General features: G+C 37.0%; 1 protein-coding gene across 6 annotated transcripts in view; it reads right to left on the bottom strand.

Moving 5' to 3' along the window:
• Window positions 1-18,996, bottom strand: part of CCSER2 (coiled-coil serine rich protein 2) — a 187,570-nt gene that overhangs the window by 140,939 nt on the left and 27,635 nt on the right. For all 6 annotated transcript variants that reach the window (XR_009403943.1, XM_059397936.1, XM_059397935.1 and 3 more), the window contains one exon: window positions 276-1,725. Coding sequence is in view for 5 of the 6 variants with exons in the window: in XM_059397936.1 (XP_059253919.1) it covers window positions 276-1,686 (1,411 nt within the window). In the remaining variant the exon portion in view is untranslated. The remainder of the gene's footprint in view (window positions 1-275; window positions 1,726-18,996) is intronic.

Below are 18,996 nucleotides of genomic sequence, written 5' to 3'. Positions count from 1 at the left end.
ATCTGAAGCAATAGGAATAGGCCTCTACATGAAAGTCACAGAAGAAAAAGGTAAGATATATTAGGGAAGAGTATTTTTATCACTGTTTTAAATAGTGAAAAATAAGTCTGAGAGCAAAAGTCACAGAAAGATAAAAGTTGCCCCACCTCAATTTTATTTAGATCCATCCCGCCACAAAAATTGACAGCATCTTGGAATTAATCAAAAGGTAATCCCAAGTGTAAGTTCAATTATATTATCTATGAAAAAGCAAACTTAAGAATATTAATATTTACCAGAGACACTTATATCTATCCACTCGTCAGTTTTACTTTTTTCATTTTCCTTGGGGGAATCAAATATATCCTTTGGTGGTACATTTTCATGCTTTTCTTCTTTGAGAGAAATTTCCTCTGGAGTTATTCTAGTTCTGTTGGAGTCTTCTATATCTATAAAATCATCACTAAAGTCTTCACTTAAATCATTCTTATCAGAAGATGACAAAGATGACAAGGAAATATCATCCACATCATCACTCAGGTATCTAATTTTAGCATTATGCTTCATGGTCTGGTCATTTTCTGTTCTATAACTATCATTTTCAATTAGTTCTTGGTCCTTATTTGTAGCTCCATCCTTAGCCATAAGTTCAGCATCTTCTTCTACACATGGATCAGCAGGTGAATTCTTATTACCATCAACTGTGATAGTGCCAGAAAATGGAGGTCGGCTAGATTTCAGTAGAGAGGGATGAACCATCCTATAACCCAAAGTGGAAGTTACACCTGGGCCATTTGGTAAAGCCAACTTCTTTCCACCAGCAGCATAAGGCCTATTAAATCCATACCCTAGGTGATCATTCCCATTGAGCACTTCTGATTGCCGGGAATTTCTTGCTAGCATACTTGACCTCAGAGGCACTCTAATGGGTAGCTGTTGGTTCTGATAAGGCTTTGTAAGATCTGCAGCTCTATTGAAGGAATGTGATCTGGTTATAGATGAAGGTGGAAGGAATGAATTCTGAATGGAATGTGAAAAACTTTGTGACCTTACCATTTTTTCACAAGTAAGAGATTTAATATTGTCTAGGGATTGTGCTAAGCCTTCTCCAGAACTGCTTCTTGTGGCACAGGAGTTTGCTCTAGGCCTTTGTATGCTACCAGCTGAACGGTTACCATACAATCCATTCAACTGTGATTTTGGAGCACTGACTGAAGAATATGAAGTCCTTCCTAATAATGTGCCTTTGGTGAATTTACCCAAACTAGATGGTCCAGACAAAGACTTTTGGTTTAACTCCTCCGTAGATGACACAAACATAGTGGATGGCTTTGCTAACTTTGATGTGAGTAAAGAAATACTTTTCAAGCCTCCCTTTATCCCATTTTTATCAAAAATTCCTTGAGTAGGTGCATGTTTTTCAGGATCAATTACTTTATTGTGTGAAGTTTGAGTACTGTTACGGTCTTCAACACTTTGCGCACTGAGTTGGTATTTAGTTGCTGTTCTCCAATTAAATGAATGGGATGATGGGCAATCAGAGCCATTATTCTTTATGTAACTTTTGACGTTGCTACTCTTGGAAGTTCCCAATAAATTAACAGGTGTCCCATTTGACATTGGCTGCAGAGTACTCCTCACAGATTTTGTTCCATACTTTGGCAGTTTGGAACCCAAAAATGTCTTGATTTGTGTTTTTTCTTCCATGAGCTATAAGATGCATTTGTTCTTAAAATCTGACAGAATCTGAGGAGACAAAAAAGTTGATTAAACGTTCCTAAATAAGCAGAATTACATGGGTTATTATATAATAAGAATATATACTCAGAGACAATGACATGCTCCAAAACCTATTATGATTCCTACAAATTTCTTAATAAATATTGAGTGCAGGAATTAAATTAATAAATTAATGTTAGGAGAAAGTAAAGAACATTTTTATACACGCTTTTTTAAACTTGGGCTATGCACAATGATAACAAATTCCAGAATTAATAAAACCAGACTGTCAATTCTGACTGAATTTTGAAAAAAAGAAATACTTCTACAGAAAACATGTCTTCCAATTTCCAATCCATATTATTTTTTTCACTTTGGACAATATTATCTCCTTTAAAATAAGAAAGTGTTATTTGTTATTTTTTAAAGTATATGTAATCTTATAAAAACTGGAATACATTTTAAAAATTCATTACTAAAATCACAGTAGGATATAGGAAAAAAATAAAATAGCACCAAAATTTTTTTTCTGACATTAACAGGAGAGATATCAGGTATCATTTTAAGCAACTATCTCAAACAAATTTCCAACTGGTAATATAAATAGATACTACAGTAGGATCATGGTGAAAAGTATAATGGTTTTAATAAAGTTGGTTAGTCCACTAATCTCAACCTCCCAAATTTATTTTAAAGGTAACACAAAACAACAAACACAAAAAGGTTCAATGAACAGACAAGAACATAAAACTGAAATACCTACTGTCCTTTATTTAACTGTTTAATAAAGTATGACATATTCAGGGTCACATGATGAGATCACAAAGATGAGATAGAAATATTAAAATGCTTATCCTAATATTAATAGAAATACAATATGCTATATGCTTACTGCTCACTATATGCTCATTGTGATTATATAAAAATTCTACAAAAGCATACACAAGTACAAAATGTGAATAAAAGAAAAAAACATACCCTACAGTAACTGATGGTTTTTTAAAATTATGTATCTTAATCATATGCTGTCAGTTATTTTTTTAGTAAAAACAAAAACAAAACAAAACCTGATTCAAAGCCATACCTATACTTTAAAAATTGAGAGTTTCTGAAGTATGTGTGTTATTAATTAAGTGAAAAATAAATATTTAGGAAATCATAGAGACATTCAAGTAAAGTTGCTGGAGTGAAGCAGAATTACAAAACTTCCTATCCCCAATAACTAATAAAAAAGAAAGAATATATATACGTGTGTGTATGAATATAATTTTTAGCCAAAAACTCACCAGCTTCAAACAAAAATTGTGTAAACTAAGCACCTCTATACTTTATAAAGTAGTGGACAGAGAAAGATTCTGAACAATGAGGTTTGGCTCCTAGCATTATGACACTGACTGAAAGCAGAAATGGGGAAAAGAGGTGAGTTGATAAAACTCCAAAGTTTTAATAAACATTCTCTAGTTTGGATAGAAATACCTGGTTTGGCATGCTCTAGGAAAGTCCAGGAAAACAACTTTGGCACAGAACAAGGCACTGTTCTGACTTGAGGGGAGAGTCTAAAGCCCCTCAAATTATACTACACAGGATAGAGTGAGGCCAGTATACATTTAACAAAACCTAAGGAGACAGGAAAGCCTGGAGCACCAGAAGAGTTCTTCCCACACTGCCTTATATCCTCAACCACAAAGAAGTAGACAGAACAGCATACAACTGCTCAAAAGGTGTCCTGAAGGTGTGCAGTAAAAGAAAGAGACAAAATCATAGCTAAGGTGAAAAAGGTATCAATGGGAATTCACCCAGGTTCTATCAACAGCAAGTACAAGTCTTGGTCCAGCTATTCAAGTCTCTACCTAGAAAGATAAAAAGAAATGGCCACACAACCATATAAACAAGGGAGTAGAAGCAAGAAAAGAAACAAATTATGACTATGGCAAGCAGAACAAAGGAACACAGCAAGAATTCAAAGATAAAAAACAAAACAGGTAAGTTTAAATCAGCTAAGGAAATCAATTAGGAAGTAAAGAACCCAAGATGGAAAAATCAAACTAATTGGCAAGGAGAAAAGTCCTAAAATAACCTGAATACTGAGGAGAAAAATACCCTGGAGGGTATTAATAAATTAGATTATAAAGTCTTTTAAAGCTGCTCTGTTCTAATTAGCTTACAGAGATAAATATGTATTTATATAAAATGATTATCAAAATTCCCAGAAAATAAGAAAATTGATCTTCTAATATTTATTTTTTAAATGTTCAGTTAATCTTGTTTTTTAAAGATTTTATTTATTTATTTGACAGAGAGATCACAAGTAGGCAGAGAGGCAGGCAGAGAGAGAGGAGGAAGCAGGCTCCCTGCTGAGCAGAGAGCCCCATGCAGGGCTTGATCCCAGAACCCTGAGATCATGACCTGAGCCAAAGGCAGCGGCTTAACCCACTGAGCCACCCAAGCGCCCAACAGTTAAACTCTTATAGCACAGATCTGATCATATTCTTCCCTTCTACGATTAAAAACCATGCATGGACCAGGAATAACAAAATAAAATCCCAAATCCACTACAGAGATTGAACTTCTCCATTTGGTTCTACACTCTTTGCAGTACTATACATTCAAGCCAAGATACACTGTTGGACATTCCCCAAAATCTATTCTGTATTTTCTACCTTCTGTGCCTTTACTCTTGTAAAGACCACCTTAAAGGCCCCACCCTCAAAGTTCAAAATCTCTACACCCACAAAACTTTCCAGTTAAAACTGATTCATCTTTCTCTATTCCCTTCACATCAATAATATAGTTGAGTCTGTCTTATATTGTGGGCATGTCTAGTTGACCCGTTAGAAAATAAACCTGTTAAGAGCATAAGCTAAGTGTTATATACTTCGTGGCCTGTCACAGGACCACAAATTTGAAAGATTCTCAACTTTTAAGTTAATTCATAATCTCTTAGCGCAAGTTAATTTAATAAATACTAAATCAAGACTGAAAAACAACTTTGTTTTGTGTATCTGTGATTAACTGGTAGCAGCTTCCTCAAGGATTATGTTGAAAAAGATTCTGAAGTAAAATCTAGACTCTAAGATAAATTATCATGATCAAATAGCAACATATGCCATGACCAGAAAAAGGGACAGGGGCAGTATCCATGTGAGATTACTGCCATCCCATTTTTTTTATAACAGTCTTTACCACAAAACATACTTCCACAACTACAAACACTTTCAGGATAACCATAAGGAAACTGATAATGATATTAGATATAAGGGTCATTTTGCAAATCACTAAATAACACACATTAAAAATTCTGTCCTCTGGTGAGTCAGTCTATGAGTCAGAAAGGCTTTAACATTTCCCTGCCTATCACAAGTAGTCTAAGGACAGAACATTCTATTCTTTCACTTCTCTATTTCTTTATTTTACTGTCTAAAATGAGAATACTATATATTACCTCCCAAGAATATCTTAAGTATTAATAACTTAGAGGTACAAGATAAGCCTACAAGAAAGACACACTACTATTACAAAGTGTGTTTGGGGTGCCACCACTCAGAACAAAAACAAGAAAAATTTATTAGAACCTGAATGCACTATTTCCTTTCAAGAGTACTTATTGATTTCTAAATGCACAAATGACTGTAATAAACAAAATCAATCATCTTGGTTGTGGTCTTAAAGTAATCTGATGGCTCAACTGTAAAGCTTGCATATCTGCTTATAGTATGAATACTGTCACTTCATTAGTTGACTACCTATTATCTTTAAATATTCATGAAACTTTCTCTTATATTTGCTTACATAACTATGAAATTAAATAAAACAAACATTGTGAGTCCGCCTCATTTTAGTAGCTTATGCTACCTCTGATGAACTTTCCCTGATATGCAGTCTGTTAAGTGATTAAAGAATGCAATCATAACAATTTGAAAAAGTACATGCTGGCTACAAAATCAAATGATTCCATCTTCTCTGAAACATTTTACTATTGTCAATGAGCTTTAATTTAATGCTGAACAAAGAATAATACCTGGAACAGGGCTTGGAAATGTCTGAGATTTTCTGATTTAATTTCTGTAAAATGATTTTTCAAATATAGGCACATTTATAGTATTGATATTTCACATCTAAAAGAATTTTCAAAACTATATATAAATTCTTTTTTAAAAAATGAGTAAATCAGGGGCACCTGGGTGGCTCAGTTGGTTAGGCTTCCAACACTTGATTTTGGCTCAGGTCATGATCTCTGTCCTGGGATCCAGCCCCATATTGGGCTCTGTGCTCAGTGGGGAGTCTGCCTGAGACTCTTATTCTCCATCTCCAACTTCCCCTCCCCGCATAAATAAGTAAATAAATCAATCCAGTAAATCAAGGTTTTGGCGGGGGGGGGGGGGGGGGGTTGCTTGTATGTTTCATGCTTTTAAAAGGAATCCATAATAGGATAGGAAGAGAAAAGTAAAAGCAAACTTTACTGAGCATTTACATGATAGGTATCATGCTTACCACTCCCTCCTTGTTTAATCTTCATAACATTGTGGATGTCCTCCCATATTAAATCGATAAACCGAGATTTGGAAAGGGTAAAATACTTGTCCAAAAATTCGTAAAGTACTGAAAATAATTCAGGTTCAAGTCTACCTGATTCCAGGATCCATGCAGACTGCCTTTCTGACAAAGGAATGAAACATTCTTTTTTTTTTTTTTTTTTTAAAGATTTACTTGAGTGAGGTAGAAAAAGAGAGAAAAAGAGCACATGCAGGAGTAGGACAGGGTAAGAGGCAGAGGGAGAGAATCTCCAGCAGACTACCCACAGAGCACAGAGCCAGACATGGGGCTCAGCAGATCCCAGAATCCAGAGATCATGACCCTGAAATCAAGAGACTGAAACTTAACTGACAGAGCTACCCAGGCACCAGGAAAGAAATATTCTGAGAGGCTTATTGAGAAGTACAAGAGTGAAGGAAGGAATTGGATAATTAAGGCTAGGGAAGCATAAAGACTGCAAAGAACCTAGGTATAATTAAATGAGAAGTTTTGAGAGCAATAGTAGAAGCTTTCACCTTTTCAAACTCCTTTCACATCCATTACCTTATCATCTGAGGAACCACCCACTCACATTCTTTTTTTAGTTTTTCAAACAGCTTTTTGGGAGGTATGAACTACCTGAATTTTGGGGATTTACACAGGCATATATTCACTACTGAGACCCAGAGCAATTAACTGAACAGCAATGCTGATGACTGCATACCCCTAACTAGTCACTTCTTAATATGTGCTTTCACATTCAGATAAATATATCTTAATTTAAATTTTTTAACCTTGTGTTACTCAACCTATTCCCCTAAATCCCCTTCTGCCCTGTTTCTCCTAGCTTTCATCTGTGGCATAAACCGATTCGAAGGCTTGATTACAATAATCAAATGAACAAAAAGGATACCTTCAGCCAAAAGTAAAGGTTTAAAACAGTACTTCTTTCCTTGCAGATTGCTTATGGTTTTAAAAAGACCACACCAAGCTCAATACAAAGCCCCATTATTGTATCAAGCTGACTTTTTTGTCCTCCAGCTACAGCTTGTTAGGCAGATTGGGATCAAAGCAACTTGTGAAAGTGAGGCTTTAAATTAATTTGTGGCTTAGGAACATTAAATAATGTTATTGAATGTAGATTCAAGGCATATTACTTTCTTAAGTTTTAATTTAAGGAACAGGAAAATACTAGCAGATAAAGAGGAACCAGAAGCTCCCCTGGCCAAACCACAAAAATTCTCTCCAAATTTTACCATTTAGTTCCAATAAACTTAAATAACTATGTGGGGCATGCAAATGACACTAGGGTACTGGGCTAAGTAAAGATGATAAGTGCCAAGCTGCTTGAATAATGGCCACGCCTAACACCTGAGTAGTTGCACTGCCTTTTAGAGATTTGTTATTTATTTGACAGACAGAGATCACAAGTAGACAGAGAGGCAGGCAGAGAGAGAGGAGGAAGCAGGCTCCCTGCTGACCAGAGAGCCTGATACAGGGCTCCATCCCAGAACGCTGGGATCAGGACCTGAGCCAATGCAGGGCTGGATCCCAGGACCCTGAGATCATGACCTGAGCTGAAGGCAGAGGCTTTAACCCACTGAGCCACCAGGTGCCCCGTTGTACTGCCTTTTAAAATAGTATACAGGTATAACAATTAACCATAGACATTTTATAAAACACCGAGTATTTAAAAAAAATCACATCATGCAATCCTTTAGCTTTTTGATATATTTAGGACATGCTCAAGCAAAATTCCTAAATTAAATGGGCATTGAGAACAGGGTTATAGAGAATCACGGGTCAGGCAGAAGGGTGACAGGGCTAACATTAAAACAGATGGATCATTGCTAGGCTGTAAGTTCAAGGATGGCACAGACTGTGTCTGCTATACCAGCATACATTACCAACCCTAAGCTTGTTCAGTATATGGCAGACACTCAATAAATACCCCCAAAATGAAACATTTTGTTAAGATTTAGATGTACTGAGGGGTGCCTGGGTGGCTCAGTCATTAAGTGCTGTCTCTGGTCATGATCTGGGAGTCCTGGGATCCAGCCCCGCATAAGTCTTCCTGTGGAGCAGGATTCTCCCGCTCCCACTCCCCCTGCTTGTGCTCCCTCTCTTGCTGTATCTTTCTCTGTCAAATAAATAAATAAAATCTTTAAAGGAAAAAAAAAAAAGGATTTAGATATGCTGAAAGAATATCATAGAAAAATAAATTTTAGTAGTAATTTTGACTTAATAGAATACATCATAATTTACAAAAAGAGCTAACTATTGGTTACACGCAACAATACAGATGAATTTAGCAAGATCCTTTAAACAAATGAGCTAGTTATTTAAGAGTACATATAGTGTATGATTCCATTTATAGAAAGATCAGAATGTCACTTCCACTTAGGATGTAGAAAGCTGCAATGACTATCACTACTACCTAACAACCTGGTTGTTACCCAATAATCTTTAAAATCCTAACTTTTCTTGAGCCCATCAGAGAGCCAACATCAAAAGACAACCAAATGAGCCAAATTCCAAAGGGGGCCAAGAACCTCCAAGAAAAGACAAGACATTTTTTTATGTTATATTTTCTTTTCATTATTAATACATAATGTATTATTTGCCCCAGAGGTACAGGTCTGTGAATCATCAGGCTACACATTTCACAGCACTCACCATAGCACATACCCTGCCCAATGTCCATAACCCAGCCACCCTATCCTTATCCCTCTACCCTCCCAGCAACCCTCAGTTTGTTTCATGAGATTAAGAGTTTCTTATGGCTGAAACAAGACATTTTTTAAGTTTCACTTTTGACAGAGCATAAAAGGAATAAGTGACCATCATAAGGAGTAATAAGCTTACATTTTCATGGATGCTTAAAAGCCGAATGTGGAGTAAAATGTCGGCTTGGAATAGCAAGCTCTTTCCTATGGGCCTCATCCTACTATCCAAGGAAAATACACCAGAGAGCCTACTCTGAATTGCACAAGCATACAGGAGATAAGGGCTAAGCTGCAACAAGGACAAAGACCCACTAGCTTCTATGCATCCTTCTATTTTATGCAGCAAAGCCTTAAACTGCTGGGGAAGGGGCACCAAACCCTTTGGTCCCTGGGACACAGGGCAAAATCCCTGCACCTGGGAAATATAATGGAACATAAAAACTGTACAGTTGATCCATTTATATAAAGGGAAGATCGAGAACAGACTAATTATAATGGTAACGATTAGGACAGAGCAATGGTTCACCAATATTGGTGTGTATCAGAATCACCTGAGAGGGCTTATTAAAACAAGACTGCTGCCCCCCTCAGAGCTTCCATGTCAGTATGCCCAAAATAGATTCTTAAAACATGTATTTCTAACAAGTTCCTAGGTGATACTGAAGTTACCAATCTGAGGTTAACATAGAGATTACCTCTATGAGAAAGGGTTGACTGAGGTGTTGGTAACAGTGAATACTATGTAAAAATTCACTAAGAGGTACATCATTTAAGATTTATGCACTTTATTGCATGTAAGTTATAACTCAATTTTTAAAAAAGCTTCTCTAAAGATTTAGAAGCCTTTACACTAGTATTTCCTGTATTTCAAGACAATCAAATAATTGATGATAAAAGATTCCTTACAAAAGAATCATAATAAATGCAGAAAAAATGATGGAATCACAAAATAAGACAATCAGATACACTTGTTGCTGGTTAGCAAGCAATCCCTAATGAATTAGTAATATCCAGGTAGCAATCACTAATGACTATTAAATCCATTACATGAAAAGAACCTTGGGGCGCCTGGGTGGCTCAGTGGGTTAAAGCCTCTGCCTTCGGCTCAGGTCATGATCCCAGGGTCCTGGGATGGAGCCCCACATCGGGCTCTCTGCTTAGCAGGGAGCCTGCTTCCTCCTCTCTCTCTCTGCCTGCCTCTCTGCCTACTTGTGATCTCTGTCTGTCAAATAAATAAATAAAATCTTTAAGAAAAAAAAGAAAAGAACCTTTTTCTGAATCAATCTTAATGTCCTATTTTAAGACAAGAGGACCATCTATGAAATATTCTTGCCAAAACAAACTCAACTTGAATCTATTCAAGCCTCTAGGTCTACTAGTTTACAGGAACAAGGAACAGAAAAACATGCTGAACAACATTAGGACACCATCAGCCAAATCTAGAATATGAAAATGCTACAAGAGGAAGGATTAAGTTTCTTTCCTCAGCAAATAAATAGGAAGAAAATGTAAATTTAAGAGATACATTAACCAAATGCAATGTGTGGACTTTGCACGGATCCTAATTTAGTCAACCCCCAGTAATAAATAATTGTTTTTGAGACAATTCAGGAAAATTGAGCACCAAATGGGTATTGGATTGTATTATGGATTTTATTTTTTTGTTGCTGGGAATGTTAAGAGCATAATGCTCATAGCTTTAAAAAAAAAGTGTTATACATGAAACACTACTGACAACTGCTAAAAGCTGAGTGAGAAGACACTGGAAGGGCAGGGAAATAAGTCCGTTTGATACTTTATATATAATTTTTCCTTTAAAAAAGGAAACCTCAGGGCTCAGTTGCTTAAGCATCCAACTCTGAGTTTTGACTCACGTCATGATCTCAGGGTCCTGAGATAGCCCCAGGTCCAGCTCCACACTCAGCAGACTTTTTTTTTTGTTGTTTAAGATTTTATTTATTTATTTGACAGACAGAGATCACAAGTAGGCAGAGGCGTGCGGGGGGGGGGGGGGGGGGGGGGGGGGGGGGGGGGGGGGGGGGGCAGCAGGCTCCCTGCTGAGCAGAGAGCCTGATGTGGATGGAGCTCCATCCCAGGACCCTGAGATGATGACCTGAGCTGAAGGCAGAGGCTTAACCCACTGAGCCACCCAGGGGCTCCTCAGCAGACTTTTCTTAGTAGATTCTTTTCCCCTTCTCTCTCCTTCCCCTATATTCTTTCCATCCCCGCAGGCATGCTCTCTTTCTCTCTGTCAAATAAATAAAAATCTTTAAAAAATAAATAAAAAGTAAATTTTTTTAAAAAGTACACCAAATAAGGATGTGTCCATAAGAGGAAGAGAGGTGTAATAAAATACAACACATTCTACATGTTCCCCCTCCTCCTCTTAACATTCATTCTCTTTCTCCAACCCCCTCCCACCTCTCTTTCTTCCTTCCCTTCCCCTCAACCAGTTTAGGAATACTTCTCTTTTTCCCTCAATAAGTCTCAGTTTGTACAACCTTTCAGAGAACTCCCAAAGTCTAGATCTCTACATTTAACTTCTCCCACAAAGGCCTGTGATTCAGCAGTACCATAAGCCTAAAGGCGTGAAAGATACCATCAAGAGAAAAACTATCTTGTAAAGGGTAATGGGTAAGAAGGCTGTGGAGTTCCCCAGATTAGACTCTTATACTCAGATCACTTTCTAGGAGCGTGGTATAGGACAAAATACTTTGTCTCTCATTAAATCTCAGTTTTTTCATATGTAAATAATAGTACCTAATCAGGATTTTTCTCTATGGCCTTGCTGTTTTTAGGTTAACACAACAATCTAATCTGATGAAGCCAGTCTGGACCTGTTGTTTTTAACATCTGCAAAGGGATATTTCCTAAAAACACTACCAAGTAACCTTTGGTGACCCTTACTACACCAAAGTGTTACTGTATTACAAAGCTCAGAAAAATGCAAAAGTGGTTGTGTCACAGTTTACTTTGTGGTTCACAAAAGTGAGACACATAAAAATTTATTTTTTAAGTAAAACAAAATGTTTTCACCAAAATGTCCAGGTCACAGTGCAATGCATCCATTTACAGTTTCATCATCAGCATGGCACAGAATCTCTCTATAATACTTCCAGCTCCTTTCCCATATTCAAGCTTTAACCAAATACTGAGTAATATACAGAATTAAATAGTATACACTTGGTGCAAGAGCTACAGTAACACCTAATGTAAGCTTCCTCTGATGATTCTGGAAGCATCTCAAGACTACAGGATTTGTCTCAGAGTTACCACAACAATTCAGTTATTTCACTGAAAAATTGGAATAGATATTTCACTAATTAGAGATTTCTAGCTAAAAGAATAGCTGGATCACAGCCACCCATTCTTAAAGAATTTCAAAAGAATAGTCATTCATGTTTTCTAGTTCCTTCAGAGTTGCAAGTGACCATAGAGCAGATAAATCAAATTTCTGTAGTTCCTCGAGTACAGATCCTTTACCTCTTTGGTTAACAGTGTGGAGATTCCTTAAGAAATTAAAAATAGAGCTTCCCTATGACCCTGCAATTGCACTCCTGGGTATTTATGCCAAAGATACAGATGTAGTGAAAAGACGGGCCATCTGTACCCCAATGTTTATAGCAGCAATGGCCACAGTCGCCAAACTGTGGAAAGAACCAAGATGCCCTTCAACGGACGAATGGATAAGGAAGATGTGGTCCACATACACTATGGAGTATTATGCCTCCATCAGAAAGGATGAATACCCAACTTTTGTAGCAACATGGACGGGACTAGAAGAGACTATGCTGAGTGAAATAAGTCAAGCAGAGAGAGTCAATTATCATATGGTTTCACTTATTTGTGGAGCATAAGAAATAACATGGAGGACATGGGGAGATGGAGAGGAGAAGGGAGTTGAGGGATATTGGAGGGGGAGATGAACCACAGGAGACTATGGACTATGAAAAACAATCTGAGGGTTTTGAAGGGGCGGGGGGTGGGAGGTCGGGGGAGCCAGGTGGTGGGTATTATGGAGGGCACATATTGCATGGAGCACCGGGTGTGGTACATAAACAATGAATTCTGTTACACTGAAAAGAAATTTAAAAAAAAATTCTGGTCAATTCTTGAATTATATACAATAGTATTAGTAATGACCAAATTAACTAATCCTTTAGAAATAAAGCTCTAAAAAAACAAAAACAAAAAAAAACAAGTCTACCTATAGCTGAGAGTTAGATGTTCCCATTATCTGAATCAATAATAGTGGGAGGAGGTTACAGGAGTTCTTTTGAGGAGCAAACTTCACAAAGCCAATCAGGGTCCTGGGACCAGGAGAAAAGAATAAATGCTGAAGGTTCACAGATCTTAAATACAAAGGCTCCTCCACTCATTTTCAACTCATAAGCTTTTGCACATCTGAGTGAAGCTAAGTGAACATAAGGTTCATATGAAGCTATGAATCTTTTCCCCTCAATAAGTCTGTTTCTACATGCCCATCAGCATGAGCATGTTACCAGGAATATGATACTATCTGAAGACAGATTTTTCTTGCAGAAGCCAACACTTGAACCACTGCTTAGGCAAAGATGCAGAAAAGAACTAGGTTGACCTTTAGTCACCATCTGACTTATCAAGAGCAACTATGACATTACAAGATTTTTAACCTCCATGATAACTAGAACCTAACCTCAAACAAGATGTCCTTTGTTGCTACATGTGTCTTCTGAATCACTACAGGTAGAGGAAATAAAAATAAAAACTGAAAATACATGTGTGTTCTCTCTGAAGTCTAAATGGCCAAACTATAGCCAGCAGGTAAGGAAAGAAATCTGGATGAAATTAAAAGGAAAAGAACCCACAGCTAAAAATATGCATTAAATTACATTAATTAAATCCCTTCTCCAACAAAACTATTACTGTATGCTTTCTAGGACACTATTACAATATTATCTTTAATACCATTTATTTGTTGAGCTAATATTTACTGACCATGCATTATAACCCAATCACTGGACAAGGTCCCAGGGAAATGTTTATGACTAAAACAACATAAACCTTGCATTCACATAGGAAAGACTGAACATGCATGTGAAGACTACTTCTTCTACTACATGCATAAAAATATAATTAGTGTTATTAAAGATGGTATCAGAACATACAATGGGAACCAACTCCAATGGGAGGATAAGGGTAGGATCAGGGAATTTTTCAAGGTTTCTATGGTAAGTGTAAGTCATCATCAGGCCAGAACAATTCCACTAATTGCTTATAAAGGCTCATGGTTGATTTGTTGAGTTTTGGGACCCACAGCTCCCACAACATGGCAAGATCTCCCACTAACATATATTTAAACATAGAGTTTCTTCTGCCCGGAATGCACAACCCCTCACCCTTCACACATTCTTCATAGCATCAAGCAAACTTTGCAGTGCCCAGTCCAGCAAGTTAAAGTTCTGGGCTTCTGTCAACAAATCAAGATGCTCCTCAGACCACTTTAAAAGGTTTATGTTCCCTCCACTGGAGGCCAAGCTCTCTGAGAAACTGGACTATGGCTTTTACTCATCTGTTTCTTCTTTCTAGCCTAGGACATAGCCTGGCACAAAATAAGTGTTTTATAATGAACAGCACATCCCTTAACAGTGTCTTGCTGAGAAATGTTAGTTTTACTTCAAATCCACAATATTAACACTTTTGTATAAAAAGTATAAGCTTGACAGAAAATGGGCAGTATATTTCAACTAATATCAGAAGTCCTAAAGAACTGGCTTATAGCTTCTGTTTATCAGCTCCTCTTTTCCTAGGCAAAAAAGGTACCCAAATTCATGATACTGGTGTTTTTCTCACCCCTCCACAAACCACACTGGGTTATGAAGCCCAGTTAACAAACCAATCTTTTTCCTGATAGTGTCTTTCTGGCTTAATAATTAATTCCAATTTGCAATCTCAATCCCTACTCATATCCATGATGCCTAACTCTTCAGTCTTTCTAAAGAAGACACCTACAATTTTTGGTATAAGACATGATTTAAAAAAACTAAGTAACAAAGAAATTGGACATGATATAATCAGTCTCAGTCTGATTGTGCTTTTTACCTGCTGACTCCTAGTGTGATTTAGTTATAAAGTATTTTATTTTTTTATTTTATTCTTAAAGATTTACTTATTTGAGAGAGAGCACACACATTAGTAAGAGGGGCAGAGGGAAAAGGAGAGAGAATCCAAAGTAGACTCTGTGCTAAGCCTTACATGGGGCTTGATCTCACAACCCTGAGATCATGACCTGAACTGAAATCAAGAGTTGGATGCTTAACCAACCATGCCACCCAGCTACCATAGTTACAAAGTATTTTAGATAATTACCCTGCAACTTTTAACAGCAACTAGGACACCCACACTTTATAGTTTTAAAAAGTAAAAATCCTCAACCTAATAATTAATAGCATTTAATTAATCCCTAGAGTATTTACTCTGAGAATATTCTTGATTTGGCATATACCAAAGTGATTAAAGTTAGGTGTAATGTTTCCATCTAAAAATTGATCAAGATATATGGATAAAACATAAGGACCATTAAATATAAGAACAATTTTACTGTGATTAAGACCAACACAATTCAACTTCTTCCTCTGCAGGGAAACCCTGCTTAAGCCACTGTATACCTACACTTCTGATTACTACACTTTTTCATTAAGCAGCTATGAGATAAGATCCTAAAAAATAAAAAAGGTAAGATAAAGTCCCTACTAGGAGAAGCTTAAGATCTCGTAAAGGAATTCCTATCTAAGGAAAGAATATCTCATTATGGTAATAACTTATCTTCATTCAGTCATCAAACATTTACTGAAAGCCTATTACAAATCAGGCTCTATGTTTGAGGGTGCAAATACAAGACACTCCATACAGAGAAAAAGATATATAGACAAAAAAGGAGAAATGAAGCTCTTTAATGGTTATAGAGGAGTGTACAGAGTAGTACATGGTGGTACATATACAAAACACCAAAAAAACTCCTTAACTGGGAGAAGAGAATATCATAAAAAGCTTCATAGAGGAGGCAATGTTTAAGCTGCTTCAATTAATTAATAGTAACAAAGACACTGAATGTGAAAAGTAATACAGCCTAGGAGCTAAACAAAAGCACAAAACCAGCATGGCACATTCAAGAAAAAGTCATTAACTATTATTAAACAAGAGTACAGAACAGGATTCAAAGAATGCAGCAGGAAAAGAGAATATTGGAGAGAAAACAAGTCCACAGAAAGCCTTCTGTGCCATAGTAAAAAGGGTGGACTTTACTACAGGAGTTAGGAAGTTCAGGGGTTTAAGTCAGAAAAATAGTGACCTGATCTCAATTTTGAAATGTCTGAAATTTTGAAATGATTTTACTATGGAGGATGGAGTAGAGGAAGAAAGGGAGATAGGTCAGATTATAACATAAGATGGCAAGGATTATAACAAAAAGGTTAGAGAAAAGGTACAAACACAAAATATATTAACTACTGAATCAAGAATTTTATCACAATAGTGGGCACAAAATGAGAACACAATATTTAATTGGAATAAATGGATGAGTAATTGAGTAAGCGATTAAATGTAGAAGATGAAAGAGAAAATAGGGTTCAAAATTTCAGGCTGTCTGATCTGACAAGAGAGTAGTACCTTTAACTGAGGGCAAACATTGTATCTGGAAAAAGAGATGATGAACTTAGCATGTCAACCTGACTTTGTGGTACCTATAGAGGGTACAGGTAGGGGTGTTTACTAGTCATGTAAAGGAGTCCAAAATGCAAGGACAACGTTTCAATGGAGATGATGATTTGGGACTTGTCAGCACAGAGATAATCATCAAATGTTCTACCAGAAACAGTTGAGGCCACCTAGGGAAGATGTAGAACAAGGAGAAAAGGGCTAAGGGCACTGTCCAGAGGATCACCAACATTTAAGGAATGAACAGAAGAAGAAAAAACAAAAAAAAAAAAAAAAAAAAAGAGAGAGAGATGGCTGAGAATGTATAATCCAAAAAGAAATAAAAGAACTGGAAGAGAATTTTTAAATGATAGTGACAGTAGTGTCAAATTGCACAGATAAGGAAAGAAAATCTAAAACCTAAAAAGAATGATTTGACTAAGTAGTTTACAGATTTGGTCACTTTTGCCAGAGCAGTTTCACAATGCAAGATGAGGCACAGACAAATGACTACAATGAGTAAAAGAGTAAAAAAAGATAAGGGAATGAAGTCAAGAAACATAATCCATTCTTTCAAAGACAAAAAAGAAAAAGGCAATTGTTTTTGGTGTTTTGTTTTGTTTTTCCCTAATTTTGTGGTCTCTTTTCTGTTTCTAAAATACAGGGAAAGAGTTAAAAGAGAAAGTTAAAAATTTATTTTAAAAATGGTGGGGACAACAGCTAGAGCAAACGCACATAGGATACAAGATCTAGGTAGACATCGGTCCCATTATAAGACTTGGAATGTTAGACAAGAAGACAAGGCAGAGGTTCTGATTTATAGCTGAGCTGCAAAGAAGGTGGCAGCTTAACAGGAGCACTGTCCAGGGCTCTAGCCCCAGGAATACTGAACACTGCGACTACAGTAGCCACACTGATTATAGGCCCCATGAGCTCATGGGTCCATCAGTAAGGACTGGTGGAACCTGTAGGGATGGAAATTGTACTTGCAGCTGAATGGTAGTAGATAAAGTAGGGACCAGGCCTTACTAAATGTTATGAGCACACAGGAAAACTGCCCAATATAAATAATTTCAAAAATGTATAATGAAATCCCTACAACATATAATCAGTTTAATTAAAAGACTCATTTTTCAAATTCTCAGCATCTAGCACAGTGTCTGACATAAAAGACAACAGTAGATACAAATGAATGATGTTCTAGGGCTAGCTCAGGCCAAAATCCCAAGAGACTGGAAAATCTGTAGAAGGTAGGCACTGCAGTATCCCCATGACTTGAACAAGAAACTCTTCTTATTATGGGACCAGGAGGGTGGAAAGACTTAATTGCTCGTGCTGAAGACAAGAAAAGACAATGTGATTGTGAGAGGCCTTAATGATAACTAATTTTTATCAAGAATGGTATGTTTAAAAAAAAAAAAACTTATGTGCATCAGCAAAGGAAACAGTCAACAAAACGACGAGCCAACACATGGAATGGGAGAAGATATTCACATGACACTACAAAGAGCTGATATCCAAGATCTATAAAGAACTCTTCAGGGCACCTGGGTGGCTCAGTTGGTTTAAGTCTCTGCCTTCAGCTCAGGTCATGGTCTCAGGGTCCTGGGATAGAGCCCTGCATCCAGCTCTCTGCTCAGTAAGGAGCCTGCTTCCCCCTCTCTCTCTGACTGCCTCTCTGCCTACTTGTGATCTCTCTCTGCCAAATAAATAAATAAAATCTTTAAAACAAAAAAAAAAACTCCTCATAATCAACACACAAAAAACAGATAATCATGTCAAAAAATGGGCAGAAGACATGAACAGACACAAGAAAAGTGTTCACCACCATTAGCCATCAGGGAGATTCAAACCAAAATCATATTGAGATATCACCTCACACCAGTTAGAATGGCCAAAATTAACAAGACAGGAAACAACAAGTGTTGGAGAGGATGTGGAGAAAGGGGAACCCTCTTACACTGTTGGTGGGAATGCAAGTTGGTACAGCCACTTTGGAAAACAATGTGGAAACTCCTTAAGAAATTAAAAATAGAGCTCCCCTATGACCCTGCAATTGCACTCCTGGGTATTTATGCCAAAGATACAGATGTAGTGAAAAGAAGGACCATCTGTACCTCAATGTTTATAGAAGCAATGGCCATGGCCGCCAAACTGTGGAAAAAACCAAGATGCCCTTCAATGGACAAATGGATAAGAAAGATGTGGTCCACATACACTATGGAGTATTATGCCTCCATCAGAAAGGATGAATACCCAACTTTTGTAGCAACATGGATGGGACTGGAGGAGATGATGCTGAGTGAAATAAGTCAAGCAGAGAGAGTCAATTATCATATGGTTTCACTTACTTATGGAGCATAAGGAATAACATGGAGGACATTAG

This window comes from Mustela nigripes, chromosome 4, assembly GCF_022355385.1.
Source record: "Mustela nigripes isolate SB6536 chromosome 4, MUSNIG.SB6536, whole genome shotgun sequence".
NCBI lineage: Eukaryota > Metazoa > Chordata > Mammalia > Carnivora > Mustelidae > Mustela > Mustela nigripes.
This window is presented reverse-complemented; position numbering and strand designations above follow the sequence as displayed.